The 22433-nt window shown below is 43.2% G+C and overlaps 1 protein-coding gene across 1 annotated transcript; it reads left to right on the top strand.

The window, feature by feature from the left end:
* The first annotated feature begins 4578 nt into the window (after window positions 1–4578).
* Window positions 4579–15375, top strand: LOC139381538 (hydroxycarboxylic acid receptor 2-like). Its single transcript, XM_071125160.1, has 3 exons — window positions 4579–4661; window positions 7779–7893; window positions 12887–15375. The coding sequence occupies exon 3, from the start codon at window positions 12986–12988 to the stop codon at window positions 13991–13993; it is 1008 nt and encodes a 335-aa protein (XP_070981261.1). The 5' UTR covers window positions 4579–4661; window positions 7779–7893; window positions 12887–12985; the 3' UTR covers window positions 13994–15375.
* Window positions 15376–22433: the final 7058 nt, after the last annotated feature.

Here is a 22433-nt window from a genome sequence, read left to right on the forward strand (position 1 = left end):
AAGTAAAAATGAATAACACTTAAAGAACAGCAGTAAAATAACAATAGCGAGGTTTTATAAAGGGGGTACCGTACAGAGTCAATGTGCGGGGGCACCGGTTAGTCGAGGTAATTGAGGTAATATGTACAGGTAGAGTATGTAGGTAGAGTTAAAGTAACAGTTTATTACCATGCTTACTTAAAACGATGGAATTAAGGGGATCTGTGAGCATGCTGTCAATGACATGGTGTATTGTGTTTCTACGTATGCTGTGCATATTATGGGATAGAGGCAGTAGCTTTGCGTGGGTAAAATCTCTGGGGAAGCCAAGCCAGTAAAAAATACATCACAAAACCAGAAAGCAAATATTGTGTCTAACAAATAGTTATATAACCTGTAGCATGGTCAAGCAAGTTAATGTTTTTGACAGTTTACTAAACAACTACTGATTTAGAACCATGGAGGTACCGTAAGTCAGCCCAAAGACAACAGGAGATCTGCCTCTGCCATTCCAGCACCATTTCAACTTAAACATTTAAACATCATCAAATCAACAAGGCTATATATGCTGAGTTTAATACACTGAAAACAAAACTTAAAGATACCAAAAACTATTTACTGCAATCAATGTTGCTAAATATCATGTGGCTGTCTATGGTACTGATTTGTCATTTTTGTCATTTCTATTAGGATCCCCATTAGCTAACGCCGTAACGTTAGCTAATCTTCCTGGGGTCCAACACCAATTAACAAGGCATTACAAACCAAGACTTCACAAACATTCAACAAGTAGACAATACAGACAATTAAAATACCTGACATTTAACATTCAGTTGATGCTTTCTATTTCCTGTCCAGTCATAAGGTCTATCTTGAAGGTAGATTTACTTTTTATCCTGAGAAATATGGATTGGTAAAGCGTTCCATTCAGCTATGGCTCTATATAAAACTGTAGATTTAAGGTAATTTGTCCTTGACTTGGGTTGTCTTAGCTGCCCTGAATTTGCCTGTCTGGTTTGATGGTACTGTCCTTTGAACAGTCTGGACTGTTCAACGTGAGAACAGTCCAGACTGTTCATCAAAAATAACATGGCTATATACAGGTAGCACCAGAACCGGGTCGATGTGCAGGGGTACGACGTAATAGTGGTAGCTATGTACATATAGGTAGGGGTAAATTGACAGGGCAACAGAAAAGATAGATAATAGAATGAGCTGTAGCAACAGCGTATGTGGTGATTGTGAAAGTGTGTGTGTGTGTGGCATCAGTATGCATGCATGCATAAACACAGGAAGTAGGGGTGCTGAGAGTGCTGCTGCATCCCCAGAATTTTTTGTTGTTGTTGTTGTATTTATGAATAATATATGACTTTTTTCTTCACAAAAGTAGTGCACTGGTCCTTTACTAGTCCTGTATTAGCAGACCGATATATGCAACACACACCCCCAAACATCTTCCCACGGCTATGCATGTGAACGCATGTTTTGTGTGTGTGTGGGTGTATGTAGTGTGTGTGTTTGTTAGGGTGTCAGTGTAACCATTACATGTGTGAGTGGGGGTAGAGACAATTGTGCGCATAGAGTCAGTGCAAGAGAGTTAGATCAAAAAAGGGTCAATGCAGGTAGACTGTGAAGCCATTTGATAGGCTATTAATTAAGCAGTCTGGTTTATTGATTGGTGGTAGAAGCTGTTCAGTGTCTTGTTGGTTCCAGACTTACTAGTACCTCTTGCTGTGCGGTATCAGAGAGAACAGTCTATGGCTTGGATGGCTGGAGTAAATTGACAATATTTTGGGCATCCCTCTGACACTGCCTGGTATGTCAACTGCTCGGCCTCCGACCGCAAGGCACTATAGAGGGTAGTGCATACGGCCCAGTATATCACTGGGCCAAGCTTCCTGCCATCCAGGACCTCTATACCAGGCGGTGTCAGAGGAAGGCCCTAAAAATTGTCAAAGACTCCAGCCACCCTAGTCATAGATTGTTCTATCTGCTACCACATGGCAAGCGGTACCGGAGCACCAAGTCTAGGTCCAAGAGGCTTCTAAACAGCTTCTACCCCCAAGCCATAAGTCTCCTGAACATCTAATCAAATGACTAACCAGAATATTTGCATTCCGCCCTCTTTACACTGCTGCTACTCTCTGTTATTATCTATGTATAGTCACTTTAATAACTCTAAAAACATGTACATATTACATCAATTACCTCGACTAACTTGTGCCCCTGCACATTGACTCTGTACTAGTACCCCCTGTACATAGAATCGCTAATGCTATTTTACTGCTGCTCTTTAATTATTTGTTACTTTTAATTGTTATTGTTATTTATTTTTATTTAACTGTATACTTTTTCATTGTTGGTTAGGGCTTGTAAGTAAGTATCTCACTGTAAGATCTACAACTGTTGTATTCAGCGCACGTGACAAATTACATTTGATTTGATTTGATAGAGGTCCTGGATAGCAGGGAGCTTGGCCCCAATGATGTACTGGGGCATACTCACCACTCTCTGTAGCGCCTTGTGGTTAAATGCCTCGTAGTTGCCGTACCAAGCAGCGATGAAGCCAGCCAAGATGCTTTCAATGGTGCAGCTGTAGAACGATCTGAGGGCCCATCCCAAAATCTTTTCAGCCACCTGAGGGGGAAGAAGTGCTGTCGTGCCCTCTTTACAACTGTGTGGGTGTGTGTGGACCATGTTAACCCCAGGTTCCTTAGTGATGTGGACAGTTATGGTATTATGCAACACAGAGCAGTTAATCATTTTCACAAAATACATTTTCTTGACTTCTCCATATATCTGTATGGTATGGGGTTAGTGCACATAGTCATGGTAGACACATGCCAGTGCATATCAGGAGACAACTCTATTAATCTCTGTCACATTTATGCTTCTTTCTTAATAATCTGTTGCCGTTATGATTCATTACCATGTCCAAGTGGGACGGATTGATATGATTCTCTCCGCATATTTTCATTTTCATTTACAGCTCGGCTACTGGACCAATTATTTGTGAAACCTACTAACCATTTAGTTGTGCAATATTACAATATAAAAAAGATCCCAAAACATTCAAAGACAGATTGAGAAGGAAATGTATACCACCCTTATTATTTCCAAATCATTTCCACTTGTGTTTAGAACATAGTTTTTTTTCCACTTGTTGCATCATCAACTTACTTCTCGACTTGTATTTAACCCTTACATCCAGTGTGACTCTTACACCGAGTAAAGTTTGCTAAATGGTTGTAAGAATACACTCTAAAAACATTCTACCACTGCAGTTATACAGTATATAGTTAAACATATGCTTACTACTGTATTTGTAGCACCACCCATGTTTGATTGTATGTATGTCGCATGTCTTATATTGGTAAAAAATACAATTATTTGCCAATCTTTTGACGCTCCTTACCAAGTGCAATGAATGTTGAAGCTGTGACTCAAAGGGGAAACACCTGCTGACTCAAACGGGAAACACAACTTCAACACATGTTTTCCTATTGAACGCCTCTCTGATATTCCATTCAAAGTTTGAGAGAATGCCAAGATTGTGCAAGGCTGTCACCAAGGCAAAGGGTGGCTATTTGAAGAATCTGAAATAGAAAATATATTTTGATTTGTTTAGCACTTTTTTGGTTACTACTTGATTCCATATGTGTTATTTCATAGTTTTGATGTCTTCACTATTATTCTACAATATAGAATATAGTACAAATAAAGAAAAACCCTTGAATGAGTAGGTGTTCTAAAACTTTTGACCAGTAGCGTAAATATACAGTACTAGCCAAAAGTTTGGACACACCGACTCAAACCCTGGAATGAGTAGGTGTGTCCAAACTTTTGACTGGTACTGTACATATATACATATACAGTTGAAGTCGGAAGTTTACATACACCTTAGCAAAATACATGTTCTGGGATTGATTTGCACTTTTTGCTCTAGGAGACAGAACGCGTCTCCTTCCTGAGTGGTATGACGGCTGCGTGGTCCCATGGTCCCAATAATCCTATCAGAAGCTTCTAAAGCCATGACATAATTTTCTGGAATTTTCCAAGCTATTTAAAGGCACAGTCAACATAGTGTATGTAAACTCCTAACCCACCGGAATTATGATACAGTGAATTATAAGTAAAATAATCTGTCTGTAAACAATTGATGGAAAAATGAATTGTGTCATGCACAAAGTAGATGTCCTACCCGACTTGCCAAAACTATAGTTGGTTAACAAGAAATTTGTGGAGTGGTTGAAAAATGAGTTTTAATGACTCCAACCTAAGTGTATGTAAACTTACGATTTCATCTGTACATATACTGTATATATGTATATATGTATTTGGAATGTATATATAGCTAAATACATTTAAACTCAGTTTTTCACAATTCCTGACATTTAATCCTAGTAAAAATTCCCTGTCTTATGTCAGTTAGGATCACCACTTTATTTTAAGAACGTGAAATGTCAGAAAAATAGAGAGAATTATTTATTTCAGCTTTTATTTCTTTCATCACATTCCCAGTGGGTCAGAAGTTTACATACACTAAATTAGTATTTGGTAGCATTGCCTTTAAATTGTTTAACTTGGGTCAAACGTTTCAGGTAGCCTTCCACAAGCTTCCCACAAAGAGTTGGGTGAATTTTGGCCCATTCCTCCTGACAGAACTGGTGTAACTGAGTCAGGTTTGTAGACCTCCTTGCTCGCAAATGCTTTTTCAGTTCTGCCCACAAATGTTCCATTTGATTGAGGTCAGGGCTTAGTGATGGCCACTCCAATAATTTGACTGTGTTGTCCTTTTTGTCAATAACAGCTGCCAATGTTTAATTTTAAAGAAGTCTCGAGGTATTGCTTGCCTGAGGCAGAGTACCTTGTGATAAGTTGTAGACCACACTATTTACCAAGAGAGTTCTCATCTATTTTATTCATAGCCGTCTATTTACCACCACAGACCAATTCTGGCACTAACACCACACTCAACTCTTTAAGGCCATAAGCAAACAAAAAATGCTCATCCAGAAGCGGCGCTCCTAGTGGCCGGGGACTTTAATGTAGGCAAACTAAAATCAATTTTACCACATTTTTACAAGCATTTCACATGTGCAACCAGAGGGAAAAAAGCTCTAGACCACCTTTACTCCATACACAGAGATGCATACAAAGCTTTCCAGGAAGTACCAGTGACTCGCTCAATACGGTGACTCGCTCAAGACAGAAGTGGTCAGATGAAGCGGATGCTACGCAACAGGACTGTTTTTCTAGCACAGACTGGAATATGTTCTGGGATTCATCCATTGGCGTTGAGGAGTATATCACCTCAGTCATTAGCTTCATCAATAAGTACATTGATGATGTCGTCCCCATAGTGACCGTACGTACATATCCCAACCAGAAGCCATGGATTACAGGCAACATCCGCATTGAGCTAAAGGCTAGAGCTTCCGCTTTCAAGGACAGGACACTAATCCGGAGGCTTATAAGAAATCCGGCTATGCCCTCAGACGAACCATCAAACAAGCAAGGCTTCAATACAGGATTAATATTGAATCCTACTACACCGACTATGACGCTCGTCGGATGTGGTTAGGGCTTGGAAACTATTACGGACTACAAAGGGAAACCCAGATGCAAGCTGCCCAGTGACGCGAGCCTACCTGATGAGCTAAATGCCTTTCATGCTTGCGTCAAGGCAAGCAACACTGAAGCATGCACGAGAGCACCAGCTGTTCTGGATGACTGCATGATAATGCTCTCGGTAGCCGATGTGAGCAAGATCTTTAAATGGGTCAACATTCACAAAGCTGCGGGGCCAGACGGATTACCAGGACGTGTACTCCAAGCATGCGCGGACCAACTGGCAAGTGTCTTCACTGACATTTTCAACCTCTCCCTTACCGAGTCTGTAATAACTACATGTTTCAAGCAGACCACCATAGTCCCTGTGCCCAAAGAAGCAAAGGTAACTAACTAAATGATTACCGCTCCATAGCACTCATGTCGGTAGCCATGAAGAGATTTGAAAGGCTGGTCATGGCTCACATCAACAGCATCCTCCCGGATACCTTAGACCCACTCCAATTCGCATACCACCTTAAAAGATCCACAGATGACGCAATCTCAATCATAGATTGCCCTTTCCCATCTGGACAAAAGGAACACCTATGTGAGAATGCTGTTCATTAACTACAGCTCAGCGTTCAACACCATAGAGCCCCCGAAGCTCATCATTAAACTTAGGATCCCGGGATTAAACACCTCCCTCTGCAACTGGATCCTGGAATTCCTAATGGGCCACCCCCCAGGTGATAAGGGTAGGCAACAACTGCCACGCTGATCCTCAACACTGGGGCCCCTCACGGGTGTGTACTTAGCCACCTCCTGTACTCCTTGTTCAACCACGACTGCGTCGCTAAACACGACTCCAACACCATCATTACGTTTGCTGACAATAAAACAGTGGGAGGCCTGATCACAGACAATGCTGAGACAGCCTATAGGGAGGAGATCAGAGAACTCGCAGTTTGGTCTCAGGACAACAACCTCTCCCTCAATGTGAGCAAGACAAAGGAGCTGATCAGGAAAAGGCGGGCTGAACAGGCTCCCATTAACATCGAAGGGGCTGTAGTGGAGCGGGTCGAAAGTTTCAAGTTCCCTGGTGTCCACATCACCAACAAACTATCATGGTCCAAACACACCAAGACAGTTGTGAAGAGGGCACGACAAAACCTTTTTCCCCTCAGGAGACCTCAAGATTTGGCATGGATCCCCAGTTCCTCAAAAAGTTCTACAGCTGCACCATCGAGGGCATCCTGACCAGTTGCGTGACCACCTGGTATGGCAACTGCTCGGCATCTGACCGTAAGGCGCTACAGAGGGTAGTGCATACGGCCCAATACATCACTGGGGCCAAGCTTCCTGCCATCCACAAACTATATAATAGGCGGTGTCAGATGAAAGCCTATAAAATTGTGAGAGACTCCAGTCACCCAAGTCTGTTTTCTCTGCTATCGCAAGTCAAGCAGTACCGGAGCGCCAAGTCAAGGACCAAAAGGTTCCTCAACAGCTTCTACCCCCAAGCCATAAGACTGCTTGAACAATTAATCAAATGGCCACCGGACTATTTACATTGTTTTGTACACTGCTGCTACTCGCTGTTTATTATCTATTTATAGTCACTTCATCCCTACCTACATGTACAAATTACCTCAACTAACCTGTACCCCTAAACACTGACTTGGTACTGGTGCCCCCTTGTACATAGCCTCGTTATTGTTATGTTATTATGTTATTTTTTTATTTTTTTACTTAATTTGGTAAATATTTTCTTAACTCTTATTGAACTGCACTGTTGATTAAAGGCTTGTAAGTAAGCATTTCACGGTTGTTTCACTTGTTGTATTCGGCGCATGTGACAAATCAAGTTTGATTTGATTTGATTTGATGACTCTTGGGTAAAAGCGGAACTGTGTGCCTCAGCAAAAAGTCGCCCCCCAGATGTATGCCTAGTTTTCTTCTTATAAGGCCAGCACATTTCACCTTCTCGTATCTCATATTACGTCTATATCATGATTCACTGGTGTTTGGAACAAAATCCCCTATTGCTGTGAACAAGCAGTTGCATGTCAAAACAATGACAAAGATAAAGCGGTGTAGGAAGAGGACATTGAAATGAAGGTTGATTGCAAAACTTCCTGAATTACCTCAGAGATCTTGTTGTTTGTGATGTCACACTGGCTCTGGCCAGTCCTCAGAGGAAGTCATTCTCAAAGTCAATCTAAATAAGTTCCTCTTGAAACCAACAGAAACGCCTGAACAGTGGAGACACACAGGAGAGGAGATAAAATATGTTGAGGGGAGCATAGACTGCCTTTCAAACCCAATTGTTGTCACACTGACCCCAAATGCATGCCTCAACTGGTGAGTAGTGGATACATATTCTAAACATGTTAAAATGTTATAACATTGTTGTGATTACACTTGTGAGGTGTGTGGGTGAAAGGGATGCCACGACACGACCGGTAACTAGATGGTTGAGTTTAATGTCCTCCTTAGACAACTGACTCATACACTATTACAATGCTATAACTTGCAATATTAGCTAGCAGTTGTCTTTAGTTGACCTTTAGTTGGCTTTCCCTATTTTGATTTCTAGACAAACAAATCCTTTATCTGATTTCCCCAGATTTTGTTTTGCTCCAACTTGTTGGTTTGATTCCTGTCTTTAAGTTTGTTGTGTTTATTTTTTTTGCCTCTTCTTGGGCAAATGTAGTGGCCGCTCATGATGGTTGTCTTTTAGGATCCAATGTCTTTCAGAACCCTGCTTAAAGCCCCACCTGTTTAATTTTGGTTGTTGGTCAGCGACTCTGTCAGTTTCCCCTTCTGTTTGAGCGACATTTTAGGTTTTCCTTGTGGGGAACGTAACAATATATTTATAACTGTATGTTGTTTCTAAATGTTGTTTCTCATGTCTGTGTCATGTTTCTCATCAAAGGCTTATTCTACATCAAAAGGCAAATTCATCAGCTGTTCATGAGAAATACAGTGTTTAAAAGCAAACGTAGCAAGCATTTCCAGTGAACATGCACTGAAGGGAGGAGTCCATTTTGAGCTTAGAACACACATTGTTTAATTCTACACTGTGTGTTTCTGAATGCATGGCAAGTGAGGCTGGGATATACAAAGAAGTGAAAGGGTGTGTAATATTTGAATTTAAAACAGAACATTGTTTAATTGGAAAAATGGGAAGTCACTATTTAAATCAAATAAAATGTTATTGGTCACATACACATATTTAGCAGATGTTATTGCGGGTGTTTAGTGAAATGCTTGTGTTCCTAGCTCCAACAGTGCAGTAGTATCTAACAATTCACAACAATACAAACACATCTAAAAGTAAAATAATGGAATTAAGAAATATATAAATATTAGGACAAGCAATGTTGGAGTGCATTGACTAAAATACAGTCGAATAGAATACAGTATATACAGTGCCTTGCGAAAGTATTCGGCCCCCTTGAACTTTGCGACCTTTTGCCACATTTCAGGCTTCAAACAAAGATATAAAACTGTATTTTTTTGTGAAGAATCAACAACAAGTGGGACACAATCATGAAGTGGAACGACATTTATTGGATATTTCAAACTTTTTTAACAAATCAAAAACTGAAAAATTGGGCGTGCAAAATTATTCAGCCCCTTTACTTTCAGTGCAGCAAACTCTCTCCAGAAGTTCAGTGAGGATCTCTGAATGATCCAATTTTGACCTAAATGACTAATGATGATAAATACAATCCACCTGTGTGTAATCAAGTCTCCGTATAAATGCACCTGCACTGTGATAGTCTCAGAGGTCCGTTAAAAGCGCAGAGAGCATCATGAAGAACAAGGAACACACCAGGCAGGTCCGAGATACTGTTGTGAAGAAGTTTAAAGCCGTATTTGGATACAAAAAGATATCCCAAGCTTTTATCATCCCAAGGAGCACTGTGCAAGCGATAATATTGAAATGGAAGGAGTATCAGACCACTGCAAATCTACCAAGACCTGGCCGTCCCTCTAAACTTTCAGCTCATACAAGGAGAAGACTGATCAGAGATGCAGCCAAGAGGCCCATGATCACTCTGGATGAACTGCAGAGATCTCCAGCTGAGGTGGGAGACTCTGTCCATAGGACAACAATCAGTCGTATATTGCACAAATCTGGCCTTTATGGAAGAGTGGCAAGAAGAAAGCCATTTCTTAAAGATATCCATAAAAAGTGTCGTTCAAAGTTTGCCACAAGCCACCTGGGAGACACACCAAACATGTGGAAGAAGGTGCTCTGGTCAGATGAAACAAAAATTGAACTTTTTGGCAACAATGCAAAACGTTATGTTTGGCGTAAAAGCAACACAGCTGAACACACCATCCCCACTGTCAAACATGGTGGTGGCAGCATCATGGTTTGGGCCTGCTTTTCTTCAGCAGGGACAGGGAAGATGGTTAAAATTGATGGGAAGATGGATGGAGCCAAATACAGGACCATTCTGGAAGAAAACCTGATGGAGTCTGCAAAAGACCTGAGACTGGGACAGAGATTTGTCTTCCAACAAGACAATGATCCAAAACATAAAGCAAAATCTACAATGGAATGGTTCAAAAATAAACATATCCAGGTGTTAGAATGGCCAAGTCAAAGTCCAGACCTGAATCCAATCGAGAATCTGTGGAAAGAACTTAAAACTGCTGTTCACAAATGCTCTCCATCCAACCTCACTGAGCTCAAGCTCTTTTGCAAGGAGGAATGGGAAAAAATGTCAGTCTCTCGATGTGCAAAACTGATAGAGACATACCCCAAGCTACTTACAGCTGTAATCGCAGCAAAAGGTGGCGCTACAAAGTATTAACTTAAGGGGGCTGAATAATTTTGCACGCCCAATTTTTCAGTTTTTGATTTGTTAAAAAAGTTTGAAATATCCAATGCATGTCGTTCCACTTCATGATTGTGTCCCACTTGTTGTTGATTCTTCACAAAAAAAATACAGTTTTAGCATCTCCCGGCTAGCAAATGAAATTACTCCAGCTACAATACCTCTTTTGCCAATTGGCCTGGACCCTTTGTCGACACGGAGCCCTGCCGATCCATCACGACTGGTCTGCCGATGTAATTCCGTACGTTGTGCCCTCAACCGGCCTTTGCTGGACGTCGGTGAGGACACTTCTGCTATCCCCAGCCTGCTATTTTAAAGAACTCCGTGTCTCCCGCTTGTTAGCGTAGTAGCCTGCTGGACTGTTCATTAATCACGCTACTCCATTTTGTATATTTTGTTTATCTGTTGGCCCCAGCCTCAAACTCAGTCCCTGTGTGTAGTTAACTGACCCTCTCTGCCCATTCATTGCCATTTTACCTGTTGTTTTCTTAGCTGATTAGCTGTTATTGTCTTACTGTTGTTGTCTTAGCTAGCTCTCCCAATCAACACCTCCTTTGGCCGCCAAAGTATATCTCACTGGTCATCCCCAAAGCCAACCCCCTTTGGCCGCCTTTCCTTTCAGTTCTCTGCTGCCAATGACTGGAACGAATTGAAAAAAATCGCCATAGTTGGAGACTTATATCTCCCTCACTAACTTTAAGCATCAGCCATCTGAGCAGCTCACCGATCGCTGCAGCTGTACACAGCCCATCTGTAAATAGCCCATCCAACTACCTACCTCATCCCCATATTGTTTTTATTTACTTGTTTTGCTATTTTGCACACCAGTATTTCTACTTGCACATCATCATCTGCACATCTATCACTCCAGTGTTAATTTGCTAAATTTCAATTACTTCGCTACTATGGCCTATTTATTGCCTTACCTCCTTACTCCATTCGCACACACTGTATATAGATTTTTCTATTGTTATTGACATTACTTACATTTTTAGAGACATACCCCAAGAGACTTGCAGCTGTAAATGCTGCAAAAGGTGATTCAACAAAGTATTGACCTTGGGGGGGGAATAGTTATACATGCTCAAGCTCTGGTTAAAATATAAACGAACCTGTCTATATAAAGTCCTACAGTTGACAGTGCCTGTCAGAGCAAAAAACAAGTCATGAGGTCGAAGGAACTGTCTGTAGAGCTCCGAGACAGGATTATGTCGCCGCACAGATCTGCGGAAGGGTACCAAAACATTTCTGCAGCATTGGAGGTCCACAAGTACACAGTTGCCTCCATCATTCTTAAGTGGAAGAAGTTTGGAAACACCAAGACTCCTAGAGCTGGCCAGGGAGGTCACCAAGAACCCTACGGTCACTCTGACAGAGCTCCAGAGTTTCTCTTTGGTGATGGAACCTTCAAGAAAGATAACCATCTCTGCAGCACTCCACCAATCAGGCTTTTATGGTAGAGTGGCCAGATGGCAGCTACTCCTCAGTAAAAGGCACATGACAGCCCTCTGGTGTTTGCCAAAAGGCACCTAAAGGACTCTCAGACCATGAGAACCAAGATTCTCAAGTCTGATGAAACCAAGATTGAACTCTTTGGCCTGAATGCCAAGCGTCACGCCTGGAGAAAACCTGGCACCATCCCTATGGTGAAGCATGGGGGTGGCAGCATCATGCTGTGAGGATGTTTTTTTAGCAGCAGGGACTGGGAAACTAGACAGGATCGAGGGAAAGATGATCCAGAGCACTCAGGACCTCAGACTGGTGCGAAGATTCACCTTCCAACAGGACAATGACTTGTGGTTTGTGGCTTCGGGACAAGTCTCTGAATTTCCTTGAGTGATCCAGCCAGAGTCCAGACTTGAACCCGAACGAGCATCTCTGTAGAGACCTGAAAATAGCTGTGCAGCAACTCGGGGTCTGAACAATTATGTAAATGTGATATTTCAGTTTTTTATTTTAAATACATTTGCAAAAAATTTATAAAAACCTGTTCTTGCTTTGTCATAATGGGGCATTGTGTGTAGATTGATGATGGAAAAAAGCTATTTAGAATAATACTGTAGTAGTGTTTTGTTGTAGTCTTGCTAACACCAGCTTCTCTACTTCAGCTCGTATAGTCACGTGGGTCGCGGCTCAACCAGGCTAGTTTTGCTGAGCTCTTTCCCATGGGAATGCATTATTTATTTATTTATTTTACCAAATAAGGGATCCCCGAATGGCGCTGCGGTTTAAGGAACTGCATCTCAGTGCAAGAGGCTACAATCCCTGGTTTGAATCCAGGCTGAATCACATCGGCTGTGATTGGGAGTCCCATAGGGCTGCCTGCAATTTGCCTGGGTTTGGCCGGGTTTGGCTGACTTGCCTAGTTAAATAAAAGTTAAATTAAGAAATAAAAATGAACAGACATTTCTTAGAAAATACATTTGTCTGTGTGTCTGTCTTGAAAGCATGACCCAGTTAAAAATGTACTTCATTTTCTCACATTTTCCTTGTTTCTACAGATATTCCCCTGAGATGCTTTGAAAAGAGGAAGAGGTGGATTTTGTGAAAAAACGGCAACATCTAAAGTTTCCTGGAAACTAAATCATACTCAATCAAAGATGGCTGAAATGAGTACAGTTGCACACGATAACTCTACTGGCAGAGAGAACCAGTCCTTGCACTGCCTATCCACTCAGGATCTGGTGGCCGACATATTGCCTCCTGTCCTGATTATAGAGCTCCTACTGGGCCTGCCAGGCAACGTAGTGGCCCTGTGGATCTTCACTTGCCGTCTGAAGATCTGGAGGGTCAACACTCTGTTCCTCTTCAACCTGGTCCTGGCTGACTTTATGCTGCTCATCTGCCTGCCCTTCCGCATTGACAACCTGCTCCGTGGGGAACACTGGGTGTTTGGCGACGCCTGGTGCCGGATCAACCTCTTCATGCTGGCTGTCAACCGTTCGGCAAGCATTGCCTTCATGACTAGCGTGGCCTTCGACCGCTACTTCAAGGTGGTCCATCCGCACCACCGCATCAACCACATGACGTCTACCCAGGCGGGAAAGGTGGCAGGGGGCATCTGGGCGGTAGTGATCTCCCTGCGGGTCCCCCTGCTGGCCACCAACCTCCTAAATGAACATGCCAACATCTCCCTGTGCCGCAGCTTCAGCACCTACAGCGTGATTCCCCCGGCGATCCTGCTGCACTACATGGTGTTCATCGGGGAGTTCTTCCTGCCTCTGCTGCTCCTGCTGTTCTGCTCAGCCAGGATCGCCTGCATCCTGCGCCAACGGCAGCTGGACAAAGAGAAGAAGGTGCGGCGGGCCATCCGGGTGGTGGGGCTAATTGTGGCTGTGTTTGTGCTGTGTTTCTTTCCTGGCATCGCCACAGGCCTGGTTTCGCTCTATATCAAGAAGTTCAGACCTTGGGACTGTGAATCCTACAAAATGGCAGGCCAGCTTTTCAGCCTGTCCATTGGCTTCACCTACCTTAACAGCGCCCTGGACCCGGTCATCTACTGCTTATCCAGCTCCATGTTCCAGAACTCCCTCAAGAGCTCCATCAATAAGATGGGCCTGGTGGAGTTGAGGCTGAGTCGACGGGGAAGCATGGCCAGCGATGGGTGAGGGAGGCAACTCTGACCCTTTCCTCCAGAGACAGGCCCCACCTTCTAGAAGGTCCTAATAAGGAGAACACACTCATGGCAGTGAATTGAATGGAGACTAGACAGTGGAATTTTACAGCTGTAATTAACAATCCATATGTTATATTCAGAAACATTTCGTAGCTATGTGGGATACGTACTTGAAATGGCTGAATACCAGTTAGTGTGAAACAAAGATAGGAAAAAGAATGCAATCATTCCATCTGAATTTGACATTATTTTCACAACCATGTGATGTTGTAGAATGACATTATGTTTTTGTCTTGATTTACTAATATGTCTGTCAAACACACCATCATTTTTACCAAATACAGTGTTCATACAGCAAGATGTTTAATCAAGTGTATGTGTTACTCAGTTCTTTATAAAATATATATTTGTATGTGATGTTTGTGCTTAGAGTATACCGTACACTGTGTACAAAACATGTTCTTTCCATTACATAGACTGACCAGGTGAATCAAGGTGAAAGCTATGATCCCTTATTGATGTCACCTGTTAAATGAATTTCAATCAGAGTAAATGAAGGTGAGGAGGCAGGATTTGTACGTCTTGAGACAATTGAGACAGGATTGTTAAGCCTTGAGACAATTGAGACATGGATTGGGTATGTGGCGATTCAGAGGGTAAATGGGCAAGACAAAAGATTTAAGTGCCTTTGAATGGGGTATGGTGTTAGGTGCTAGGCGCACTGGTTTGAGTGTGTCAAGAACTGCAACGCTGCTGGGTTTTTCACGCTCAACAGTTTCCCCGTGTGTATCAAGAATTGTCCACCACCCAAAGGACATCTAGTCAACTTGACACAGCTGAGGGAAGTATTGCAGTCAACATGGGCCAGCATCCCTGTCGAACGCTTTCAACACCTTGTAGAGTCCATGCTCCAAATTGAGGCTGTTCTGAGGGCAAAAGGGATACAACGCAATATTAGGAAGGTGTTCCTAATGTTTTGTACACTGAGTGTATATTTTTCAATCTAGATATTTTGTTCATTTGTGATGAATGAAATGACAATAAAGATTATCCTGAATGTTATGTAAAATACATATGAAGCCACAGATGAAGCCTGTCAAAGCCACAGAAGCCACAGATGAAGGGGAACTCTTGATTGCTGCTGGGGGAGAGAGACTCTTCTCTTCAAAGACTCACATTATCCACACAAAAGTGCTGCATGTCATCCTTTGTTGCACAGCACCTGGTAGCAGCAAGGGAACTCAATCAATGGCTGTAGGTGTAATTACCGCTGAGCTACCACTGCTGTGCCAACATGTGACTCTGACATGTGGCTTACTGGGACGATACACGGCAGTGCAAACAGAGGTATTAAATGTCTTTCTCTCAAGTTTCCATTATTACTCACAGAGGATTTTTTTTTGCTCAAATATCTCCAAAGCTAATATACAGGGGATTTGGGAGGCTGTCGTCTAACTCTTTAACAAGAGAACAAATACAATCCACTGTGATCATGCACACTGTCTGTGTGTCTTTAATAGACACAAAAACCAAAGGCTTGGATTTTAATGCAGTGGTTATAAACCGTTTCCTTTCCGGGGACCACCAGATCACCATCAAAGGCTCTTGAGGACCACCATGCACAGAACTGCAGAATTGTTCAACGTAGTGGGAGTTAAATTTATCAGTGAATGTAACATATTAACATGTTAAACCTACACAAGGATGTTTGTTAGAAAATAGAATTACAGTACATGTGTTAGTTACTGCACTGTAAAACTACTGTAGAACATTTACAGTTATACATTTCACTGTGATACCATTTTCGGATCAATACATGACATCAAAGAGGGCCAACCAACTTTCTGGTAGAGAATGCAGTGATGAGCACTAAAATTGTCACCCGCAATGAAAAGCAGTGCGCTACAATAAACTGCATCTAATGGCTTTATTGAAGTGGCAGCTGTGTTCATCCAGGTGATGTCGCCATAGTCTAGGACCGATGGGAATGTCGACTGAATAATCTCCTTTCTACTATTTAGCGAGAGGCAGGACCTTTTTTCGATAGAAGAAGCCCATTTTTATGCTCAGCTTCTTGACTGACTCATCAACATGCTTTTTAAAAAACAGCTTTTCATCTAATCCAGATGCCCAGATATGTCTAAGCAGGGACATGAGCAATATGGAAACCATCCAAAGTACATGTGCTTAAGACATCCGTTACTTTTATGCCCTTTAGAGAACAACATATACTTAGTTTTACCTGCGTTCAATACTCATTTCAGGTCAATAAAGTGTTCTATTATACAATGAATGCAGACTCTAGTTCAGATAGAGCCTGGTTCGGCCGTGGGGGCAATAGCATACACAACAGTATCATCAGCATACAAGTGCAGGTTACAATTTCTTTACAGACAAGTCGATATTGTGATTGGAAACAGTAAAACGTACAGGACCCAAAATCAACCCATACAGGACACCTTTTGTAATATCCAGGAGACCTGATTTTTTACATCAGCAGCAGATAGACATTGAGTTCTATCTGTCAAGTAATTTTTAAACCAGCAAGCTGGTCTACGCCAATTGAGGACAGCCTCTGATTTTGCAATGAGTGATCAACAGTATCGAAAGCCTTTGACAGATCAATAAAGAGGGCAGCACAATGCAATCACATCATTTATAACTAGGGATGCAGCAGAGATAGTATGGTGTATGACCTGCTCTAAAACCTGAACAATGCACATTAAGAATACATTTCAAAGATAAGAAAGATCTTAGCTGAGAATTACTTAGGATTCTAATATTTAAGCTAGGCAGTAAAGTTTAGAAATAAGGTAATAATTATTTAGGTCACAAGGGTCATCACTTTTGGGAAGGTGGAGTACATGGGCCACCATCCAAACCTTGGGGATAGTACCAGATATAATCATCAGGTTAAAAATATGGGTTATTAATGATTCAGCAATCAGGGATTCAGAGAGCTGCATAAAAAAAGGATCAAGCAGATCAACCCCAGTGGATTTTTTTTTACATCAATGTTAAGCAAGGTATCTAGCACATCACAGAAAGTAACATGTTAAAATGAAAACAGATTCACTAGAAGTTGATTGGTTAACCGTCGAGTCAGCTAGAGGCTGGCAAAGGGAAGAGTGGCCTATTGACTGACCAGGGTCAATTAAACCACTGTTTCTCACAAATGAAATCCAATGGAAATTGTTGCCATTGATGCGAGTTTGGGCATCTTTGAGGGCGTCTTTATGGAGCTTGTTGGTCCTTGCCTACTTTTCCAAATAATCCTACAGAGATCCATGCAGGCCAGACGTTTTGATTGCTATACCCTATCTGAAAGAGCATATTCCAAGGTTGTTAAAGAGCCTAGATTTGCCAAACAACACAAAATGTTTCACAGATGGTCTCTCTTTCAGCGCGAAGTGGTGGTGAAATAGTTGTCGACGTGGGCTATTGCTTCAAATCCTATTATAACAATTGGATGACTTTGGGTGTTTCAGTAAGGAACCATTTGATGCCTTCAATTGCATTAGCCTACTTTATTTCAATCTTTTTGTAATTCAGTGATATTTATTCCCATAATAATTTATTATGGATCAATCCAGATGTGGTTAGAAAACAGCGCATTTGGTGGGACATGCAAAGCGACATTCCTCGCAAACACCCATTAATACATGTAAAGTCCATAAACTTGGCAAGAGACTATTGTCCTGCTGATAGCTCATCAAGGGTGGATGGATTCTTTTGATTTCCAATTTATTGGAAAGGCTGCTAAACAATTTACACCTGGCCAACAGCCTTGTTGCACAGTACAGTACACTTTCACTCCATTCTCAGCCTGACTCTCTACCACCAGATGCTTATTGCTATTGTTATTATTTATTTGGTAACATTCCTGTCACAATCGTCGTATGAAGCGGACCAAAATGCAGCGTGGTATGTGTTCATGATGATTTTTTAATAAAATAAAGCACTGAACACTCAATAGAAACTAAACAAAACAATAAACGAAATAACGACCGTGAGGATATAATGAGAACTGTGCTGACACAAGCAACTCACATATGCAATCACCCACCAACCAAGGACCAAGTGGCGTGGTGACAGGCAGCGGCAGCAGGAGCAGCGCAAGAAGGAGGAATGGACATGGGAGGACGTTTTGGACGGCAAGGGTTGCTACACATGGGAGGAGATCCTGGCGGAAAAGGATCGCCTCCCTTGGGAACAGGTGGAGGCAGCTAGGAGAGCAGAGGCAGCCGGAGAGAGGAACCGGCGAAACGAGGGAACACGGCTGGCAAGGAAGCCCGAGAGGCAGCTACCAAAATGTCTTGGGGGGAGGCACACTGGGAGTGTGGCCAAGGCAGGTAAGAGTCCTGCACCAGCTTCCCGTGCCCACCGGAGTGAGAGAGGGTGTCGTACTGGTCAGGCACGGTGTTATGCTGTGGAGCGCACGGTGTCCCCAGTGCGGGTGCATAGCCCGGTGCGGTACATCCCAGCTCCTCGTATCGGCTGGGCTAGGTTGAGCATCGAGCCAGGTGCCATGAAGTCTGCTCTACGCATCTGGTCTCCAGTGCGTCTCCTTGGGCCGGCATACATGGCACCAGCCTTACGCATGGTGTCCCCGGTTCGCCTGCACAGCCCAGTGCGGGCTATTCCACCTTGCCGCACTGGGCGGGCTACGGCGAGCATTCAACCAGGTAAGGTTGGGCAGGTTCAGTGCTCGAGACCTCCAGTACGCCTTCTCGGGCCAGTCTATCCAGTGCCACCTCCACGCACCAGCCCTCCGGTGGCAGCCCCCCGCACCAGGCATCCTGTGTGTGTCCAGAGCCCAGTACTCCCTGTTTCTCCTCCACGCACTCGCCCTGAGGTGCGTCTCCTCGGCCCAGTACCACCAGTGCCATGCCTACAGTGTGCCTCGTCTCTCCAGCGCCACTAGAGCCTTCCTCCTCTCCAGCGCCGCCAGAGCCTACCTCCTCTCCAGCGCTGCCGGAGTCTCCCGCCTGTCCAGAGCTGCCAGAGTCTCCAGCGCTGCCGGAGCCTCCCGCCTGTCCGGCGCCACCGGAGCCTCCCGCCTGTCCAGCGCTGCCGGAGCCTCCTGCCTGTCCGGCGCTGCCGGAGTCATCCTTCACCCCGGCGCTGCCGGAATCTCCCGTCCATTCGGGACCCATTTCTAGGGTCCCCAGTCCAAGGTCGGCGGCGAGGGTCGCCGTGTTTAGGATGCCACGGAGGCGGACAATGAGGCGGAGAAAGACTGTGTTGAAGTGCGGTCCACGTCCCGCGCCAGAGCCGCCACCGCGGACAGACGCCCACCCAGACCCTCCCCTATTAGGTTCAGGTTTTGCGGTCGGAGTCCGCACCTTTGGTGGGGGGGGGGGGTACTGTCACGTTCTGACCTTTTATTTCCTTTGTTTTGTCGTTATTTAGTATGGTCAGGGCGTGAGTTGGGGTGGGCAGTCTATGTTTGTTTTCCTATGATTTTGGGATTTCTATGTTTCGGCTTAGTATGGTTCTCAATCAGAGGCAGGTGTCATTAGTTGTCTCTGATTGAGAATCATACTTAGGTAGCCTGGGTTTCACTGTTTGTTTCTGGGTGATTGTCTATGTTAGTTGCTTGTGTCAGCACAGTTCTTATGATAGCGTCACGGTCGTTATTTGTTTATTGTTTTTGTACAGTTTACTTCGTGTTTTTCGTCATCTATTAAATGATGTATTCACACCACGCTGCGCTTTGGTCCGCTTCTTACGACGATCGTGACAATTCCACAAGTAAATGTAATAAATAAAATACATACATTAAATAGCTCAGGTCTGGAAAATACGTTAAACCTTTTTTGATTTTATTTATTTATCTGTGCTTAATAGCCAAGGCTTTTTGGCTTTACACATTAACTTGTTCATTTAGCAGACATCACTTAATCAGTCTATACTTACAGTACTAGTCAAAAGATTGGACAAACCGACTCATTCAAGGGTTTTTTTTCTACGTCGTTGGATATTAGAGAAGACCTCAAACCTATGAAATAACACATATGGAATCATGTAGTAACCAAAAAAGTGTTAAACATATCAAAATATATGTTTTATTTGAGTTTCTTCAAAGTAGCCACTCTTGGAATTCTCTCAACCAGCTTCATAATCACCTGGAATGCATTTCAATTAACATGTGTCTTGTTAAAAGTGAAATAGTGGATTTGTTTTCCTTCTTAATGCGTTTGAGACAATCAGTTGTGTTGTGACAAGGTAGGGGTGGTATACAGAAGATGGCCCTATTTGGTAAAAGACCAAGTCCATATTATGGCAAGAAGAGCTCAAATAAGCAAAGAGAAATGACAGTCCATCATTACTTTAAGACATGAAGATCAATATGGAAAATTTCAAGAACTTTGAAAGTTTCTTCAAGTGCATTCACAAAAACAATCAAGCGCTATGATGAAACTGGCTCTCATGAGGTCCGCCACAGGAAAGGAAGACCCAGAGTTACCTCTGCTGTAGAGGATAAGTTCAGTTACCAGCCTCAGAAATGGCAGCCAAAATAAATGCTTCACAGAGTTCACAAGTAACAGACACATCTCAACATCAACTGTTCAGAGGAGACTGTGTGAATCAGGCCTTCATGGTCGAATTGTGACAAAGAAACCACTACCAAAGGACACCAATAAGAAGACGAGATTTGCTTGGACTAAGAAACACGAGCGATGGACATTAGACCGGTGGAAATCTGTCCTTTGGTTTGATGAGCCCAAATTTGAGATTTTTGGTTCCAATCGCAGTGTTTTTGTGAAACGCAGAGAAGGTAAACGGATGATCTCTGCATGTGTGGTTACCACCATGAAGCATGGAGGAGGAGGTGTGATGGTGTGGGTGTGCTTTGCTGGTGACACAGTCAGTGATTTATTTAAAATTCAAGGCATGACTACCCAGCATGGCTACCACAGCATTCTGCAGCAATACGCCATCCGGTCTGGTTTGCGCTTTGTGGGACTATCATTTGTTTTTCAACAGGACAATGACCCAACAAACCTCCAGTCTGTGTAAGGGCTATTTGACCAAGAAGGAGAGTGATGGAGTGCTGCATCAGATGACTTGGCCTCCACAATCACCTGACCTCAACTCAATTGAGATGATTTGGATGAGTTGGACCACATAGTGAAGGAAAATAAGTCATCAAGTGCTCAGCATATGTGAGAACTCATTCAAGACTTTTGGAAAAGCATTCCAGGTGAAGCTGGTTGAGAGAATGCCAAGAGTGTGCAAAGCTGTCATAAAGGCAAAGGGTGGCTACTTTGAAAAATCTAAAATATATGTTTATTTGTTTAACACTTTTTTGATTCAATATGTGTTATTTCATAGTTTTAATGTCCCAACATCCCCCCTCAATCTGATACCACGATGGCCCTCAAGGAACTTCATGCAAACCATATATCCTGAGGCTGCTTGTATTGTAGCTGGGGATTTAACAAAGCAAATTTGATGAAATGGCTAGCTAAATTCAATCTGCCTATAGACTGTAACTCTCACACTGGAAAAACACTGGGCCATTGTTACTCTAACTCTAAATGAGAACTTGTTCTCAACTAGCCTACCTGGTTAAATGAAGGTGAAATAAAAATAAAATAAATATCTTCCGTGATGCATGCAAGGCCCTCCCCCGCCCTCCTTCCAGAAAATTTGATCACAGCTCCATTTTGCTCCTCCCTTCCTATAGGCAGATACTCAAACAGGAAGCACCCGTGCTAAGGACTATTCAAAGCTGGTCTGACCAATCGGAATCCACGCTTCAAGATTGTTTTGATCACGCGCACTGGTATATGTTCCAGGCAGCTTCTGGGTATAATATGGACATGTACACCGAGACGGTCACTGAGTTTATCAAGAAGTGTATAGGAGATGCTGTACCCACTGTGACTATTAAAACCTACCCTAACCAGAAACCATGGATAGATGGCAGCATTCACGCAAAACTGAAAGCACGAAGCACTGCATTTAATCAAGGCAAGGTGACAGGGAATATGGCAGAATACAAACAGAGTAGTTATTCCCTCCGCAAGGCAATCAAACAGGCAAAACGGCAATATTGAGACAAAGTGGAGTCGCAATTCAACGGCTCAGACACGAGACGTATGTGGCAGGGTTTATAGACAATCACAGACTACAAAAGGAAAACCAGCCATGTCGAGGACACCGACGTCTCGCCATCACACTGCACACTGCCCTATCCCATCTGGACAAGAGGAATACCTATGTAAGAAAGCTGTTAATTGACTATAGCTCAGCATTCACTCAGCTTGAGGCCCTGGATCTCAACCCCGCCCTGTGCAATTGGGTCCTGGACTTCCTGATGGGCCGCCCCCAGGTGGGGAATGTAGGAAACAACATCTCCACTTCGCTGATCGTCAACACAGGGGCCCTACAAGGGTGCGTGCTCAGCCCCCTCCTGTACTCCC

This window comes from Oncorhynchus clarkii, chromosome 23 (assembly GCF_045791955.1).
Source record: "Oncorhynchus clarkii lewisi isolate Uvic-CL-2024 chromosome 23, UVic_Ocla_1.0, whole genome shotgun sequence".
In the NCBI taxonomy this organism is placed as follows: domain Eukaryota; kingdom Metazoa; phylum Chordata; class Actinopteri; order Salmoniformes; family Salmonidae; genus Oncorhynchus; species Oncorhynchus clarkii.

Excerpts from the sequence above, each read along its gene's own strand:
- LOC139381538 (XM_071125160.1), top strand. The coding sequence starts at position 12,986 with ATGGCTGAAATGAGTACAGTTGCACACGATAACTCTACTGGCAGAGAG.